At 42.3% G+C, this 16,483-nt stretch overlaps 1 protein-coding gene across 5 annotated transcripts in view; it reads right to left on the reverse strand.

Moving 5' to 3' along the window:
* Positions 1-489: 489 nt before the first annotated feature.
* Positions 490-16,483, reverse strand: part of LOC116385549 (uncharacterized) — a 143,709-nt gene continuing 127,715 nt past the window's right edge. For 4 of the 5 annotated variants that reach the window (XM_031851107.1, XM_031851108.1, XM_031851109.1 and 1 more), the window contains 25 exons: positions 16,094-16,387; positions 15,671-15,802; positions 15,546-15,580; positions 14,512-14,664; positions 14,062-14,184; positions 13,762-13,800; positions 13,353-13,478; positions 13,143-13,272; positions 12,317-12,487; positions 12,155-12,189; positions 11,136-11,297; positions 10,897-11,031; positions 10,370-10,408; positions 10,130-10,270; positions 9,476-9,570; positions 9,271-9,294; positions 8,168-8,717; positions 6,368-6,430; positions 2,660-6,100; positions 2,445-2,553; positions 2,068-2,202; positions 1,590-1,901; positions 1,227-1,343; positions 1,016-1,137; positions 490-926 (listed from right to left, as the gene is read on the reverse strand). In XM_031851107.1, the coding sequence (XP_031706967.1) occupies positions 852-926; positions 1,016-1,137; positions 1,227-1,343; positions 1,590-1,901; positions 2,068-2,202; positions 2,445-2,553; positions 2,660-6,100; positions 6,368-6,430; positions 8,168-8,717; positions 9,271-9,294; positions 9,476-9,570; positions 10,130-10,270; positions 10,370-10,408; positions 10,897-11,031; positions 11,136-11,297; positions 12,155-12,189; positions 12,317-12,487; positions 13,143-13,272; positions 13,353-13,478; positions 13,762-13,800; positions 14,062-14,184; positions 14,512-14,664; positions 15,546-15,580; positions 15,671-15,802; positions 16,094-16,387 (6,758 nt within the window). In that variant the 3' untranslated portion in view covers positions 490-851. The remainder of the gene's footprint in view (positions 927-1,015; positions 1,138-1,226; positions 1,344-1,589; positions 1,902-2,067; positions 2,203-2,444; positions 2,554-2,659; positions 6,101-6,367; positions 6,431-8,167; positions 8,718-9,270; positions 9,295-9,475; positions 9,571-10,129; positions 10,271-10,369; positions 10,409-10,896; positions 11,032-11,135; positions 11,298-12,154; positions 12,190-12,316; positions 12,488-13,142; positions 13,273-13,352; positions 13,479-13,761; positions 13,801-14,061; positions 14,185-14,511; positions 14,665-15,545; positions 15,581-15,670; positions 15,803-16,093; positions 16,388-16,483) is intronic. The other variant, XM_031851110.1, reaches the window with a different exon arrangement.

A 16,483-nucleotide genomic window follows, 5' to 3' on the forward strand; every position in this document is an offset into this window, starting at 1 on the left:
AACTCACAGATTTTTTTGAGCGTGAAGTACATATTGTCTAAAGGGTGGGAACCAGGAGCAGGTGACGTTAATCAGAGGAAGACGAGTGTGGAAGGAGAATCAAAGTCATTTTCTTTGGTTCTTTACTAATCAAAGCGAAGACATCCGATCGTACAGAGACGACAATTTACCAATTATCTGACCGTTAGACATCATGTGCAAGATTAAACTCTATACAAATCTAAAAAGAAGTTCCAAACTAGTTACAGTTCACCCTTCAAAACATGCTACATGTTGCATTAGAAATGTCAAAATGTGATTTAATTCAAGTATGTAATAAGTTTATACCTTTATTATATTTATATACCTAAATGAGACGATTTATTTCACTAGTGTACAAAAGATATCAGTCCGATTCAGCTATAAATCTCCAGTTCCCATCCATATTTAGTGTAAATTTCCAGAAAATAAGCAAAACAAAATGCAAACTAATTCAGTATATACTAAAAATACTGTAGTAATCTTTTATTTATGAGTAAATGAGCCATGTTTCCACATCACAACTGATGAAATGTAACTAACTGTCGGCAGAGCAAGGCACCAGAACTGTAGAGTTGGAGAGTTTGAAATGGGACAATACATGCTAAAATATCAATTAAGTATCATGGTAGAAGTAATATTTACACATTTATAGGAAAAACAAATGCTATATAGCAATTAGTTATGACCAACATGGCGTATTATACACATAATGATTTGTCAACTAAAACCCTCTGTAAGGGTTTGTAAAGCTGCAGACGTGGTACTAGTTCAGCTTTTCACACTTTAACAAGAAAAGAAAAAACAACAACAGTTAAATGTTGGAGTTGGGATCAATCAGAAACGGAGCCTTGGGAACTTTGTGTGGAGCTTCTTGATGGTTTCTGTTGAAGCTTCTGGAAATGTTTCTGAAAAAAGAAAAGGGGGAACACAAATAATGAAACACAAGTAATGAAAAGTGTGTTTTATTGTGTTTACATTGTGTGTGCGTGAGTACCTGTAGGTTGTCATAGTGTCTCTGGCTGCTGCAGTGGAGGTCCTTGGCGGTGCACTCGTTCAGGTAGAAAATAGAGCACAGGTTACAGAAGTACCCGGACTTTGGGACCACAAACTCCTGACCTGAAGAGGGGAGAAAATAAGAAGTGAAACAGGAGGACGAAAACATCTGCATCTTGTGGGAGTGTGTTAATAATATGCACGCGTCTCACCGAGGGGGTTGTTGGGTTTGAATGCCGGCAGTTTGAGGTCAGAGGAGATAGAAGGAGACTGAGAACGAGAGCGCTTTGCTTCAGGTCCGAGAAGCTCCCTCCTCCGCTTACTGGCAACTAAAGAAGAAAAGGAAGGAACTTTAAATCATTTAAAAAGACCTCTGTGGATGATCTGGAGCACCGGGTCATGATTTTCTGGAAAGAGACATTGTTGAAATCAAAAATAATGTGAACTGTCGCTGTAAGTCCCAATAATCACACATTAATATTTGTAAAAATATGTTTTCTCTATGCACACTGCAATGTGTGGAGAGCCCAAATGATTTATCGGTGCAAGTCCATCATTCTTTTAGATCTTTGTACCTTTAATGTCCACCCTGCTCCCTCCTTCCTTCTCCTCCTTCTCTCCTTCCTCCACACATGTCTGGTTCTCCGGACACTCCGGCTGCAGCTCCTGCCCAGCAGAGGCAGCATCGATGTCGGCTTGGCCGGCTGCTTCCACCTCCGTCTTCTGGATCTCCGGCTGGCCGACGCTTGACACCACAGATGGACCTTTGTCCAGTGACGAGGAGGCATCGAGTGCAGTTGGAGGCAGTACATCAGTGCCAGCTGGCTCCGTTTCTTGTTCTCTCTCGTCTTTTGCGGTCACCTTTTTCCCTCTGGTAGATTTCCTCACTGTGGTAAAAGACAATGAATTGGTTAAGCAAACAAGGGAAAGGGAAACTGGAAAATAATAGGGTCCCACACAGGACCAAACATCCCTTTTGGCCCCCAGGAAATTCTCTTTTTGAGTCCCCTGACATGCATAAAAGATGTAAATATAAGTGTGTTTGTGTGTTACCGGGGGTTTGTCTGGTTCTCTTCTTGGGTCGTCCTCTTGTCCTGGTTTTTACCGCTTCCTTTTCCTCCTCCTCCTCCTCCTCCTCCTCCTCTCCCACCTCGTCCACTGTCACAAAGTTCATACTTTCTTCTAAAACTGGACAAAAAATAACCCCCAAAGTATTAACCCCAGTTTTTATTTGTTTATTGTCTTACCATATTGAATAAAGTTAGATTTGATTGTGGCTTCTTTTTGACACTGATCAACAAAAATGTCAAAGTGAAACCAGATCTCTACAGAGTAGGGGTGTCATGATATGATTTTACTCGCACCTACATGTAAATCTGCAATGTGCAAGTATTCTCCATACTGTACTATGTGGTGACAGAATAACATACCCGAGTCATCATCGGTTTTGCGTTTGGCAGATGTTGGGGTTCGCTCAGCTTGCTCTTCGTCCGGCTTCTCCTCCTCATCATCGCCAGCTTCATCCAAAGTCACCAAAGTCTAAAAGCAGACACAAGACATCTTTACCACATGTGTTTGTTGAGCTTCTGTAATTTCCCCATGAAAGAAAATTAAACTTCTATGTGTTAGAATGTTGACTCTTTACCTCTGGGTTTAAGAAGTCCACCGATTCGTCCTCCTGGCTGGGTGGGTGGGTCTCCGGCGGGCTTTGCTCGACCTTCCCATCCTCCTCTTCTTCTATGAACTCATCCAGAGTGACGAGTGCCTGCAGCTCCCCCTCCGTGATCTCCTCATCCCACTCCTTGCTCTCTAGCGCTCTCTCCTGTCCAGCGTCATCTGCGCCCACCTCATCCAGAGTCACCAGCTCCTTGGGGTCTACCGCCACCATCTCCTCCTTTTCCCTCGCCCTCTTCTCCTTTTCCCTCCTTGCTCCTCCACTGCTGCTGCCGCTCCGGCTACTTCGCTCCCTCTGCTCTGTGTCCCTGGTCCTCCTTTCCTCCCTCTCCTTGCTCCTCCTTGCTTCTCTCTCCTTGGTGGACTGCTTCTTTTTTACAGCGGCTTGTCGCTTCCTCAGTTCTTCCTCCTCGACCGCGTCGTCTGGGTAATCCTCCTCCTCCTCGCTCACTTCGTCCAGGTTCACCAGAGTGCTCGTTGTGTCGTCTTTCTCAGGCGACCTTTCTTTGTTCTCCATCTCAAGAATGGCAGCATCGCTCTGGGATTTAGTTGTTAATCTGTCCTCTTTCTGAATGTCTGCTCTGGGTGTACTTTCCTTATTTCCTGTACCAGACCCTTCTGCAGCAGATGCATCATCATTTGACTCCACTAAATCATCAACTATCTGAAACAGAGTCTCCTCTTCCTTTTCGGTCTCTTCCACAACTGCGCCAACACATGTCGGTGTGTCTTCTTTTTCCGCTGATAACTCTTCTTTTGAAGAAGTTTTATCTTTTGTCTTGTCCTCTACAGTCGCCAGCTGTTCTTGAACTTGATCGTCATCCAGAGAATCTATGATTTGATACATCGGCTCATCTTCCTCCTCATTTTTGGGTGATCCTGTCAGAGATTCACTTTCCTTTGTTTGCTGGTCAATGTTTTTCAAAACGGTCTCTTCTGACGGTCCCGAGTGGGGCTGATCGTCAGCCGTCTCGCCCTCCACAGAGTCAAGAATCTGATAGGTCGCCTCTTCTTCATCGGTCACATTTTTGGACACGTCTTTGTCACCCTTCTTTAATGTTAAGCTGGAATCTTTTTTAGTTGTTTTGACGTCGTTCTTTGGTCTTCCCCTTGTTCCTTTTCTTCTTGTAGCAGGCCGATCATCCTGAACAACCTCGTCCTCAATAGAGTCGAATACCTCATAGGTTGCATCCTCCTCACTTAACTCACTTACAACAGTATCGCTCTTCTTTGATGGGGTGCTCTCTTTCGGAGGGGCTCTCTCTTCTTTCTTTGGTGTTTTTTCCCTGTTTCGTTCCTGAGACTCTCTGGCAGGAGTTTGCCTCCGTCTTGTTGGCGTGTCCTCGGTTTTTGTCTTCTCATTTGAAGCCTCTTTCTTAGCTGGTCTTCCCCTTTTTCCTCTGGTAGGTCTCATCGTTGGTTCATCATTGGCAGTTTCTTCGTCCACAGAGTCTAAAATCTTGTATGTAGCCTCCTCTGGTTTTTCAGATGCTTCTGTGAGGTCCAATGTGATTTTGTCCTCTTTCTTTCCTCTTGCACTCCTTCTTCTACCAGACATTTCTATGGTGGCAAGCGGTTCGTCGTCAACAGAATCTACTATCTTATACACCATGTCCTCAGAGACGTCTTTGTCTTTCCTAGAAACTCTTGCAGTGAGTTCCATCTTCGTCCGCGTCTCATATTTTTTAACTGTCCTGTCCGGTTTCTTTGGCGATTTCTCCTTCTCTTCACTTTTGGGTGCTGTGGTTGTGGAGCCACTCCTCTTTGATGGTCTATCATCTTTTCTAGCCGTTGCCTTCCCTCGCATGTTCCTTTTTCCTGTGTTGCCAGTCTCTGTCATTGGCTGATCTTCCACAGAATCAATTACCCGATATGTGTCTTCCTCTTCCTCCATGGGCCTAATGTCTTCTTGAGAAGAGATGTGGTCACTGGGAGTTTCAAGGCTCTGGTTGTCATCTTCTGCTGAAGTAAGATCATCAATTGAATCCAATATCTCAAAGGTTTCTTGTTCAGTAGCATCCCTGTCTGGGTCTTTTAAAGTTACTTTGTTGTCGGGGTCTTGAAGAGGCTGGTCTTCATTTGGAATTTGGCTGTCACGATTATCCACATCGTGGACAGCATTGCAGGACTCTGCAGAAAACATTTTGACTTCCTCCTCTTTTCTCTTCTTCCCATCTCCCATATCCTTTAGAGTGTGTTTACTACCAGTATCTAACACCTGGAAAGTATCTGCATTACTTGTCTCGTGATCCTCAGACAGTTGCTTTACTGTGGAACCGTCATCTTGAACCAGGGGACTGTCCTCTTGACCTGTAGTTGCTTTGCCTTGGGCAACACTGTCCAACACTTGGAGAGAACCGTCGATTTCCGTTTCATTACACTCCGGTGGGCAGGCTTTGAGTTCATCGTCGACACTGTCCGAGACCTGAAAGCTTTCGTCGTGCAAAGTCTGGCCTCCTTTAGGTCCACTTAGCTGGGCTTCAGAGCTGCTGGCTTGGTTCCCATCATCCTTCGGTCCGTCTGTTTGATCATCAAGTGAATCAAGGATTTGGTAACTTTCATCCTCTTCCACCGCTGTATGTTTGTCGACATCCTCTTCTTTCCTTTCCTCTTCGCTTCTCTTCTGCTCTTCAGGTGCGTTGACATTAATAGCAATCTCCGGAGTCTGGGCTTGGCTCAACTCTAACCCATGTTCCGGTTCAGGTGGATGCATCTCTGATGTTTCCATTTTTGTCTCGGATGTAACAGTTTTTGCAGCGATGCTTTCTGCTGACACTTTGTGGTCAGACTTGGCCACAGTGCACTCTGTGTCTTTTTCTTCTATAAGCAGCTCAGAACGACTTCCTATTGAGACCGTTGCTGCTGATGTTATCCTTTTTGTTTCACGTGCAGCGGAGGATGAGCGGGTGCTTAAACCAGAGGATGCAGTGTTGGATGCTTTGGCTGGAGATTGTGTGTTGCTCTGTTGTGTTTTCTGACCAGGGGCAGAAGGGGTTTCAATAGACAGTGGAGAAGAAGAGGGGGAGGACTTACTGGCACTGGCAGAGGCCGAGGGTTTGACAGGGGATTTGGTAGGCTCAAATGAGTACTTGGACTTTTTTGGTGACGCAGAGCCCGACGAGCTTAAGTCTTTAATCGACTTGGATGAGGAAGATGAGGTAGAGGCTGCGCTCTTAGAGTCTTTCGAAAACCTTGTTGAGGTCCGTCTGCCAGCAGACACTCCTGAGCTTTGCCTCTCTCTTCTTGATCTGGAGCCTTGCTTGGAGGAGGAGGAGCTATGAGGCTCGGGGCTCGTGTCACCCACGTCATCGCCGACTTCGTCGACAGTGACAAAGTCATCCATGTTGAAATTTAGCTCATCAAAACGACAGGAATCTGATGAATCGATGTCCTCTGTAGAATCATCCTGACCCTGAATAGAGAACAAAGAATCAATCAAACATTGAAACAATTAATCGGTTAGCTTTTTAATCAAGATAAACAAAATGCAATTAAAGAAATTGATGACCCAATCATTTACTGCATATGATTGTTTATCTAACACGAATTTCCATAGACAAGCTTTGACAATCATATCACCAAGGTTGAAAGGTCTCATCCTCTTTGTAGATGAAAGGTTAGAGAAATGGGCACAAAGAAGACAAGAAGGTTTTTGGGAATGAAAAAGAAGGATGTTAACCTTTCTTTGTGGTGCGTCTTCAGCCGTTGCAGGTCGAGAGCTTGTGTTGCTTTTGCTGGGATTCTAAAGAAAGTTTTCCCAGATTAGTGTCATGTGAAATAAATTGGAAGACATACAGTGGGTACGGAAAGTATTCAGACCCCTTTAAATTTTTCACTCTTTGTTTCATTGCAGCCATTTACTAAAATCAAAAAAGTTCATTTTATTTCTCATTAATGTACACTCAGCACCCCATCTTGACAGAAAAAATGTAGAATTTTTTGCAAATTTATTAAAAAACAAAAACTGAAATATCACATGGTCATAAGTATTCAGACCCTTTGCTGTGACACTCATATTTAACTCACATGCTGTCCATTTCTTCTGATCCTCCTTGAGATGGTTTCACTCCTTCATTGGAGTCCAGCTGTGTTTAATTAAACTGAGTGGACTTGATTAGGAAAGGCACACACCTGTCTATATAAGACCTTCCAGCTCACATTACATGTCAGAGCAAATGAGAATCATGAGGTCGAAGGAACTGCCCAAGGAGCTCAGAGACAGAATTGTGGCAAGGCACAGATCTGGCCAAGGTTACAAAAGAATTTCTGCAACATTCAAGGTTCCTAAGAGCACAGTGGCCTCCATAATCCTTAAATGGAAGAAGTTTGGGACGACCAGAACTCTTCCTAGACCTGGCCGTCCAGCCAAACTGAGCAATCGTGGAAGAAGAGCCTTGGTGAGAGAGGTAAAGAAGAACCCAAAGATCACTGTGGCTGAGCTCCAGAGATGCAGTAGGGAGATGGGAGAAAGTTCCACAAAGTCAACTATCACTGCAGCCCTCCACCAGTCGGGGCTTTATGGCAGAGTGGCCCGACGGAAGCCTCTCCTCAGTGCAAGACATATGAAAGCCCGCATAGAGTTTGCCAAAAAACACATGGACTCCCACTCTATGAGAAATAAGATTCTCTGGTCTGATGAGACCAAGATTGAACTTTTTGGCGTTAATTCTAAGCGGTATGTGTGGAGAAAACCAGGCACTGCTCATCACCTGCCCAATACAATCCCAACAGTGAAACATGGTGGTGGCAGCATCATGCTATGGGGGTGTTTTTCAGCTGCAGGGACAGGACGACTGGTTGCAATTGAAGGAAAGATGAATGCGGCCAAGTACAGAGATATCCTGGAACAAAACCTCTTCCAGAGTGCTCTGGACCTCAGACTGGGCCGAAGGTTCACCTTCCAACAAGACAATGACCCTAAGCACACAGCTAAAATAACAAAGGAGTGGCTTCGGAACAACTCTGTGACCATTCTTGACTGGCCCAGCCAGAGCCCTGACCTAAACCCAATTGAGCATCTCTGGAGAGACCTGAAAATGGCTGTCTACCAACGTTCACCATCCAACCTGACGGAACTGGAGAGGATCTACAAGGAAGAATGGCAGAGGATCCCCAAATCCAGGTGTGAAAAACTTGTTGCATCATTCCCAAGAAGACTCATGGCTGTACTAGCTCAAAAGGGTGCTTCTACTCAATACCGAGCAAAGGGTCTGAATACTTATGGCCATGTGATATTTCAGTTTTTCTTTTTTAATAAATTTGCAAAAATTTCTACATTTCTGTTTTTTTCTGTCAAGAGGGGGTGCGGAGTGTACATTAATGAGAAATAAAATTAACTTTTTTGATTTTAGCAAATGGCTACAATGAAACAGTGAAAAATTTAAAGGGGTCTGAATACTTTCCGTACCCACTGTATATCATGCAGGATGAAGAAGTAACAGCATGGATGTGCTGAAAAAGATTAAAAGCCTGATCTCACCTCCTCCTCACTCTTGGAACTGGTCTCTCGGGTGAGCCTGTGGTTGCGAACTGCTGCCGCGATGGCCTGGAAAACATCTGCATTAATCTGAGGAAGTACTGCAACGCTTTTTTCAGGCATGAGCGCTGTGGCTGATGGGGCAGGACTGGAAGCAGCTGGGACTGTGTTCCCACTGCTGACTGCAGTTGAAGACGTAACATCAGCAGTAAAGCTTGAAGTTGTTTGTGGGTCCTCTTCCCCCTTTTCTTCTGCTTTCTTTACCCCTTCATTTGCCTCAGGACCAGAAGTGGAGTCCATGGCAAACTCTGTTCCTGGTTTCTCGTGGTCTTTCGTTATTGCTACGTAACTTGCAGCACTAGCACTTGGTCCAGCTGTGGTGGGCTCAGAAATGGTGGATCCACCAGAGCCACTGGTTTGCTGAGCAGGTTGTGACCCATTATCAGACAAAGAGGGCTGGGTTTGACATTTCACAGCTGGGGGCTGGGCTTTGATGGGTTTCGCTTCCATGTTATCACCAGCATCTTTTAGACGCTGTTTAAGGCTCTTCAAACTAAAATCACAAACAAAAGGGATTGTCAGTCATAAATGACAGCATGGTTGTTTTCACAACATGGCTTAATACACTACTTTGTTAAAGAAATAAGAAGTGAGAAGTTCTCATGCAGTATCCCTGAAATAATTCTACAGTTATCTTGTTGTATGCCAAACATGTCATTGAGTTGAGTGTTTTTAATATGAAAACTATTTTCTGTATATGTCGCTAATGTAAATGTAACGCTTCAGCCTAAGGCTGTTGATTCCTGAACTGCAGCTTACGTTTGATTTTACAGGGCACATGTGCACACACGTTGTAGTATGCACGTAAGTGCTCCTTATTCGACTGCAAGAAGAAGAGGATATGTGTGCAGGCAGTTTGAAGTGTATTCAGAGTTATACCAGCCTTAAGTTGAACAATGTCGGCATACAGACGGACATAAATTGTTGTCCATTGAGCTTGATTTATCCAATGAAATGTGCCACCAGCTAACATCATATAAACTCATAACAGTCATCAAATTGATCTCTTAAACTGGCAAGAATGAATTACTGAGTGATGTACTCACGTCTCAACATGTTGAACTTTACTCCTGTAGGGAGAAAAAGAAGGAGTTGGTCAGTTCAGGTGTGAGGATAGGGGATTCAAATGTTTAAGATATAGTAACGCGTACATAGGCAACCTTAAGACTATGTGGGGAAACACAGATGGGAGTTATTATACAACTAATTCAACCCCATTTCATAACCCTTATTTTTTAAATAAACGCTTACCAAGCATCGTAGCTGTCACAGGAGTCTGGTATGTAAGACTTGTATTTCTCCACCATTTTTGTTACACCGCTGGAGTCGACCATCTCAATGCATATCTGAGGTAGAACGACAGTCATGGACAAAAAGAGAAAAAACACGAGAGGAGGGAGAGATGAAGAAATTGACAAGACAGGAGAAAGAGAACAGAACCAGCCATAAGAATAATTGTATGTGAAGTTACAGTATGTTCAAGTAAAACAGTTGTTCTGAATGGTCAAACAAACTCAAACTAATTTGTTTAAATGCGACAGAAAATCCATGCAGAGTTTATCAGTCAATTAGCTTCCAAGCCACAGTAGCTAACAGTGCCCTATTCTTTAGTCTCATGGTGCAGACTGAAATTTCATAAAAACCTCCCACTTTTAGTTTATAGGTATAGAAATAAATACATCTCCCATCAGGCCGAAAAAAAGGTATGACTAAACATGTTAAAGAAAACAAATTTAAGATCTTTGTAAATGAAATGTAAGACGTTTTAATACTGTTTAATGTCTTTATTTTGGAGGAAAATTGAATTCAATACTTTTAAAGGCTTTTTGAGGTCTGCAGATACCCTGACAATGGAGATTCTCGCAACAGTCTAATGTGAAAAGTGATACGTTTGTATTCTCGTACCCTGTTGGAGAGTGGCAGAAAGCCGACAAAGGGCGCAGTAGACGCCACCACTCCCATGACCACCCCGATGATGTCCACAGACATCTCAGAGGTCTCCACACACAGCAACCGCTCCTCCAGAAGCTTTGGCTCTGGAACTCCCTGAAGAGCAAGAAATAGTTGGTGTTAAACACCAGAGATCCAAAGATGAAGAGCTGCTTCCACTTGACAAAAGATTTACATAACAGGTTATTGACTTACAGCGTTGCTCCACGCCATCAGAGTTCTGTACAGTATCTCCTGCAAAAAGAGACCAAGTCACAAATGTTGTCAAAACACATTTACAATAATATCTGCATTTAAAACATGTTGCATGTCAATAGTGTTGCATGGTACACCAATACAAGAAAGGTATTTTTTCAGTATTAGTATGACGATATTTAGGTATTGCATCGAGGTCCCAATTTTGGTTTTGTGAGAACACTTTATTTCACACAAACATTTCTATTAAATAGTGTGCGTACATGTTTGCATTTCTGTGCTTGTATGTGGTGATTTGCTCTAAAATTAGCATATCTGACATTTTCTAAAGAAAGGAATTATTTTCAGTACAAGTTGTTAATAAATTATGATAACCTTACAGATAAAAAAAATCCTATTGGTTTGTTACACAGAGTCATCGGAGAAGCAGTCATAGGAAACAGTCTGGAATGGGTACTACTTGAAGTCTGCGACGATACATATGTATACAGCTGCAGCGCAAGTTAAATTATTGCTGGTGTCCATACCTCACTGGATATGGGAGATATGTTCTCCATGACGAAGTGAACACTGAGCAGGCAATATTTCAAACAAACTGGATTTCTGATGTGCTCGTGGACGAAATCGCAGCACGACGTCCAATCAGTGAAAAACACAAAGGCCTGGAGATGAAGAGAGGAAATAAAGGAAAGGAAAAACAATTAAACTCCATCTATTTAATAAATGTGCAATTACAAAAATGTGTGTCCCAGTTTCTACTGCTTACCCTCCTCTGCAGAGGTAAGATCATCACGTTGTAGTACATGGAGCGAAGGTTCCATTTGGGGAAATACCGCCAAACCAGACTGGCCACGTCCACGTGGCTGTAGTTTCCAGGTGGCAAACCGGTCAACATGATTGTTGGGAACCTGGAACCTTGTCTGGCCCTCTAGGAAACACAAAGTTTGATTAATGTGATGCTGCTGATTTAACTTTGTGGTGGATTTTGATGGTGGATCACATTGGAATTTAAGATGAGCAAAAACAAAGACCAAATAACCGAATGTCTTGTATGAATAAATGTGAACAAGAAGTGGGCGATTTTCTTTTTCTTTAAGATATGTCAATATTAATAGAAGCATTGATGTGTTTCACCAAATACAGTCATCTCATTCAGTTTGCCTGACGCAAAGCACACCGACGTTTGTCCAACAAGCTTCTTATTATTTTCCTGCCACATTTTTTGTTCCGCTACCATTCTTGCAGTGTTGCCAACATATGTGCAAATGAAATACATGAAAACATGCGGAATCGGCAATAATGAGCTATGACTTTTCTCAGAGATTCACCCAAACTTCCAACTTCTTTGCAGTACACTTTAGCTTATTTAAGTCCTTGCTCTAAAACTCAAATTTTAACTTCTTTCATTGCTTACTCAATATGTTGCATCCTTCATCCCTTTCCCCAACTATTCATACTGCTTCAGCTGCTTTTCCATCCAAACAACCAGCATTCACGCCGCAATTTCTTCAGATGTGGTCTTTTCAAGTTATAATTAGGGATGTCCCACTTTAGTTTTTTTGGCCACGATTCCAATCTGGCTCCCTTAAGATGGACATCCACCAATATACAGTGCAATGTGATACTTTTAATTACCAAAATGTTGATTGATGTGTTGACACACCTCATTTTTCACAAGCTACTTGATCCAAAAACTGAAGTTCATAGTTCAAAACTATAAAGTTGATAAGCTTAAATTATTGATATGATACATAAAATAGGAAAGTTTTACTGAAATGGGCTTACCTCAATATCAGGCAGTACTTTGAGTGTCTGGTACTCTTGGAGTTAAAAGTAAACATAAGCAAATACAATTACTTGAATACGTTGTAACATGGTACATTTGGCAGTATCACTTCTTTCATTTAGATCCCAAAAGTCAATGTGTTGAAAGAATTGCTTCCTTACTTGGGATGATGAACCAAGGAGACTTGGTAGGGAACACAAAGGGATGAGATCTCAGCGTGACCCAAAATGGTCCAAGAGTGTCCTGCGGAAGGCTACATTTCGTATGCAGGATCCTTGCCCCGCGAATAAGATCCTTGAGGGGAGGCAGAGCATTCCCAGGAGATTTTGGTACTGCAAAACCAAAAACAGGCAAAGTGTCACGATTGAATATATTTGACGAGTGACAAAACAGACACTAGACAGCATCCAGGTGCCACTGGCTTAAGACGAGTGAGCAATGGAGCAACTAGGCTGGCAGAGGAGACGGAGGGCAGATCTAAGAGGTAGGTAGACCTTCGGGAGAGGGGGAGGGGGGTGTCGTTCAAGGATGGTGGTTCCACTGTTGAGATGCCATGGGCCAATCAACAAAACAGTGGTAAGGAGGGTGCCAACATGAAAACCCTTTGACGTCGCAAAGGTCTGAGCCACAAGGCTCTGCCCCAGAATGATGGACTGGCAACAGAAGACAGCAACTTCATTCCAATGCGCATTGTCAGAGGGGACACCAATTAACCTTATGCATCAAGTTATCTTTCCAAAGTGAACTAGAATTTCGGCCTCCCAGATGTATGCCTTTGCTAATCAGTCAAATTGCAGTTTACATTCATTCAAATTGCATCACTTCATCATTTATCCTGTTAGACTTTTATGTGAAATTGTCATAATTGGCTTTTGTGAATTCTTGACTTGTCCCAGTGACCTCGACCTTTGACAACCAGAAATCGTATCGGTTTATTCTTGACTCCAAGTGGATGATTGCGCCAAATTTGAAGAAAAACAAACTTACAGTGTAAAACACGATTCCCAACGGATGGTATGGCCAGCCTGTAGAGTTTATGATCAGGGGCTTGTTTCAGGAAACTGTACCAAACTCCGAGCCGATCAGCATGGACAGGGGCCTCAAATTCAACAAATACCTGGAACACATGAAGAAGTGATAAGTCAGAATAACAGGAAGTCTTTTTTTAAAGTCACACTTGTATGGGTTTGTTTATACCTTGTTTAGGAGAGGAAAGAAGTTCCTGACAAACTGCATTTTTTTCAAAGATTGTCTGAGCTCCCTGGTCTCACTCCATGAAATGTTCTGGATGTAGACAATTTTTGATGCATCAACAACCCCCCGCTGCATCAAGAACAGGAATTGAACAATCAAAACCAAAAATTACACAGAGAGACACAGTTTTTCAAAGTAAAAGACAATATCTTAATTAGGTTTCCTGTATTCCCTTCAACTGTTGACAGTTTCCAGTAGTTATGTTAAATGTATTGAGAGAGACAATCGCAGGAGTTAAGATAAATTCAAAGGCATCCGAACACACAAAAGTTACATTAAGAACCTATTTTAAAGGCCAAGTGTAGCTTAGAAAAAGGAGATAGAATTAAGTGCGTGTGTGCATAGTACTTACAAAACGCAGCAGCTTCATCAGTGTTTTATAAAAGAAGAACTAAAACAGAAATCAGAGTAGGCATTTTTAGAAGACAAAGAACAACCCATCACACTCATCTAATGTCGATACAGAGCGTATACATTACATTTGTTGAAGGATAAGGTTGAACTCACTTTTGAGACCCAGAGGTTGCCCCTTGGTTTTAACCAATGTGCTTGTTTTTTATAAATATGCATGTTTTCTCTATTATTTCTCTAGTATTAAATTGACTTCTTCTATAAAAACAGTCAATAAAAGCAGAATAGTGTACGTGCTTACCGGTGCCATTTCAAAGCTGCAAGAGACAACATGGAAAGCAAGTTTCGACCCTTTGAAATGAATGCCCTTATGTAGTTTCAATATCTTAATCACATCCTTGAATTCCGGCATTAAGACGAAGGCCTAAGGAAAACCAGAGACAAAGATGTATTACTACTTGTTCAAGGTACTTTTTCATTACTATTTCAATGTGTTTAAAATCAGTCTCATATAGGCACCAACAGTGTATATATATAATAAGAATGCAAAAAATCTCAAGCTAAATGAGTTCACAAATTAACTTTAAAAAATTGAAAAGTTGCCCAACTCTTTAAAAAAATGGAAGAAAAAAGGCTTTACAACCATGCAACACAAAAAACACTAAAACAAACTATTTGACTAAAAAGCAACAACAGCAGAAACATGTGATTGCTAAACCAAAACGATGCAGATTCATAGCCTGGTGCCTACCATGCACGTCTGAGGAATAACATAGATGCTGTCTTCTGCATATTGAAAGCCAAGTGGCATGAGCAGTTTGGCGAGGTCTTCCTCTGTGTAGCAGCCGTCGTGATACTCCGGCAGGTTGGTGATGAGCAACAGCTTTCTATCAGGTGAAGTAAACTGGGAAAATTAAGGTAAATAAAGATTCATCATTGCATGAAGAACATAACCCACCACCCTTTCTGGTGATTTAAAAACGCTGCTTTAATAAGAACTGTTGCACTGCAGTCATTATCTAACCATGGCTCGGTGAAGAGCATAAGCATTCTAGCCAGTAGTCGCTGACTGCTCTGTTATTCATATCGTATCCAGGTTTGGGGCTGTTATTGGGTAGTTGAGTTGTGATGGAAAAGGGCTGGTGTCCCATTGCATCTGAACCGCAGCAAAGCGGGGCCAGCCTTATAAATGTGAAAGTCTGCCCCCCATTACAAAACAAATGGCCGTGGATATTAGTTACATACTGTAACTCCAGATTCTATGAGTAAAGGCTGTCTAAGGATAGCTAGTGGGTATATTCCTTCTACATGTGCCCCAGCTCAGTCTCACCTTGTGTATATGTTGAGCTGAAACCGGACAATCGGCTCCTAACTCTATACTCATAGAACCAGGAGTTACAGTATGTAACTAACATTGTATTTCATAGAGGCTTCACCCTCTAAGGCGAACGCTAGTGAGAAAAGGACTAAGTAGGAAAGATGATGGTTATGCAAGTTAACATTCTAGCATATAGCAGAGGAGGAAAGGGAACAGCTCTCTGTGCACAATTCACTTTAAGGCTTTTCAAGACCTGCAGATTCATTGTACAATATTACGTTCCACAAGCATTCATTCAGGAAATTTGTGTCATTTTAACGCTTATTTGTGCTTCATCTGAGGGCAAAACCGAACCAAAACCTACTTTTTTCATAGCCACTTTTATAGAAAAGACCTGTATCCTTATAGCTTTATAAAAGTACATGTGTAGATACAGCGCTTCATACAAGTCATTTGAGGAAACTTACCTTCTGCGAGAGGCAGGTTTTCCACTTGAAGCACGCTGTGAAGGAGAGACAAAGAAAATGAGAAACAAATTAGAGAAAGACCGTAAAATTACGATCACATGCAGACATTTTCTTGGATTTCTTACGTATTTTTTGTCGATACAGGTGCTTTTCTATCATCTCCCCAAAAGTCAGACAAGTAACAGGCGGCTTGTTGCTTTCGGAAGCCTCCATGGCTGATTCTGCATCTGCTTGTGTCTCCACTGCCATCTCAGGATCTACAGAAGACCACATTTAATTAAGATGAATGTCAGCATTTTGAAAGACCGTCATCATCTGCCCTTCTTCCTTTAGGTATATCTGCTGGATGCAGATTCATACCAAAAAGTAACCACAGCCCAAAGCCTAACTTTCTACCGATTTCAAACGAACTCTTGAACAATTTCGGAGATATCGTCCAACTAAAAATAATTGGCGAGGTTAGATGGATGAGCTAAAGATAACCCTATGTAAACATTATATTTTATAAATTCATTGCTGAAGCTAAAGAAAATGTTTTTCTAACATACCTTTTTCCATTGTTTCTGTCTCCGCCCCTCCACCTGGCAGCACTTCCTCCACAGTGGCTTCAGTAGAGCTTCCTGCAGCCTGCTCTGTCATGTGTGAAGCCTCCGTCTTGGTCTCCGGTCCTTGTGCAGTGGACTCTGGTTCTGACAAGGTGCTCTGCTTGACGTGCGGTACAGCTGCGACAGGGGTTTCTGTTGGCTCTGTATCAACTGGACTCTTAGATGGTTTACTGTCACTGGATGCGTCTGCTGAACTTTCTGGTGCAGCCTCTGTAGATTTTTCTTGACAGTCAAATTCTGTGGGATTGAACAAGTTCTTTGTAATAATAATAATAATAATCTTGCAGGTTAGATGGCTGAGCAAAAGATAACCCTATGCAAACAAAATGTTAT

The sequence above is a fragment of the Anarrhichthys ocellatus genome, unplaced genomic scaffold (assembly GCF_004355925.1).
Source record: "Anarrhichthys ocellatus isolate YVR2014 unplaced genomic scaffold, GSC_Weel_1.0 scaffold11, whole genome shotgun sequence".
NCBI lineage: Eukaryota > Metazoa > Chordata > Actinopteri > Perciformes > Anarhichadidae > Anarrhichthys > Anarrhichthys ocellatus.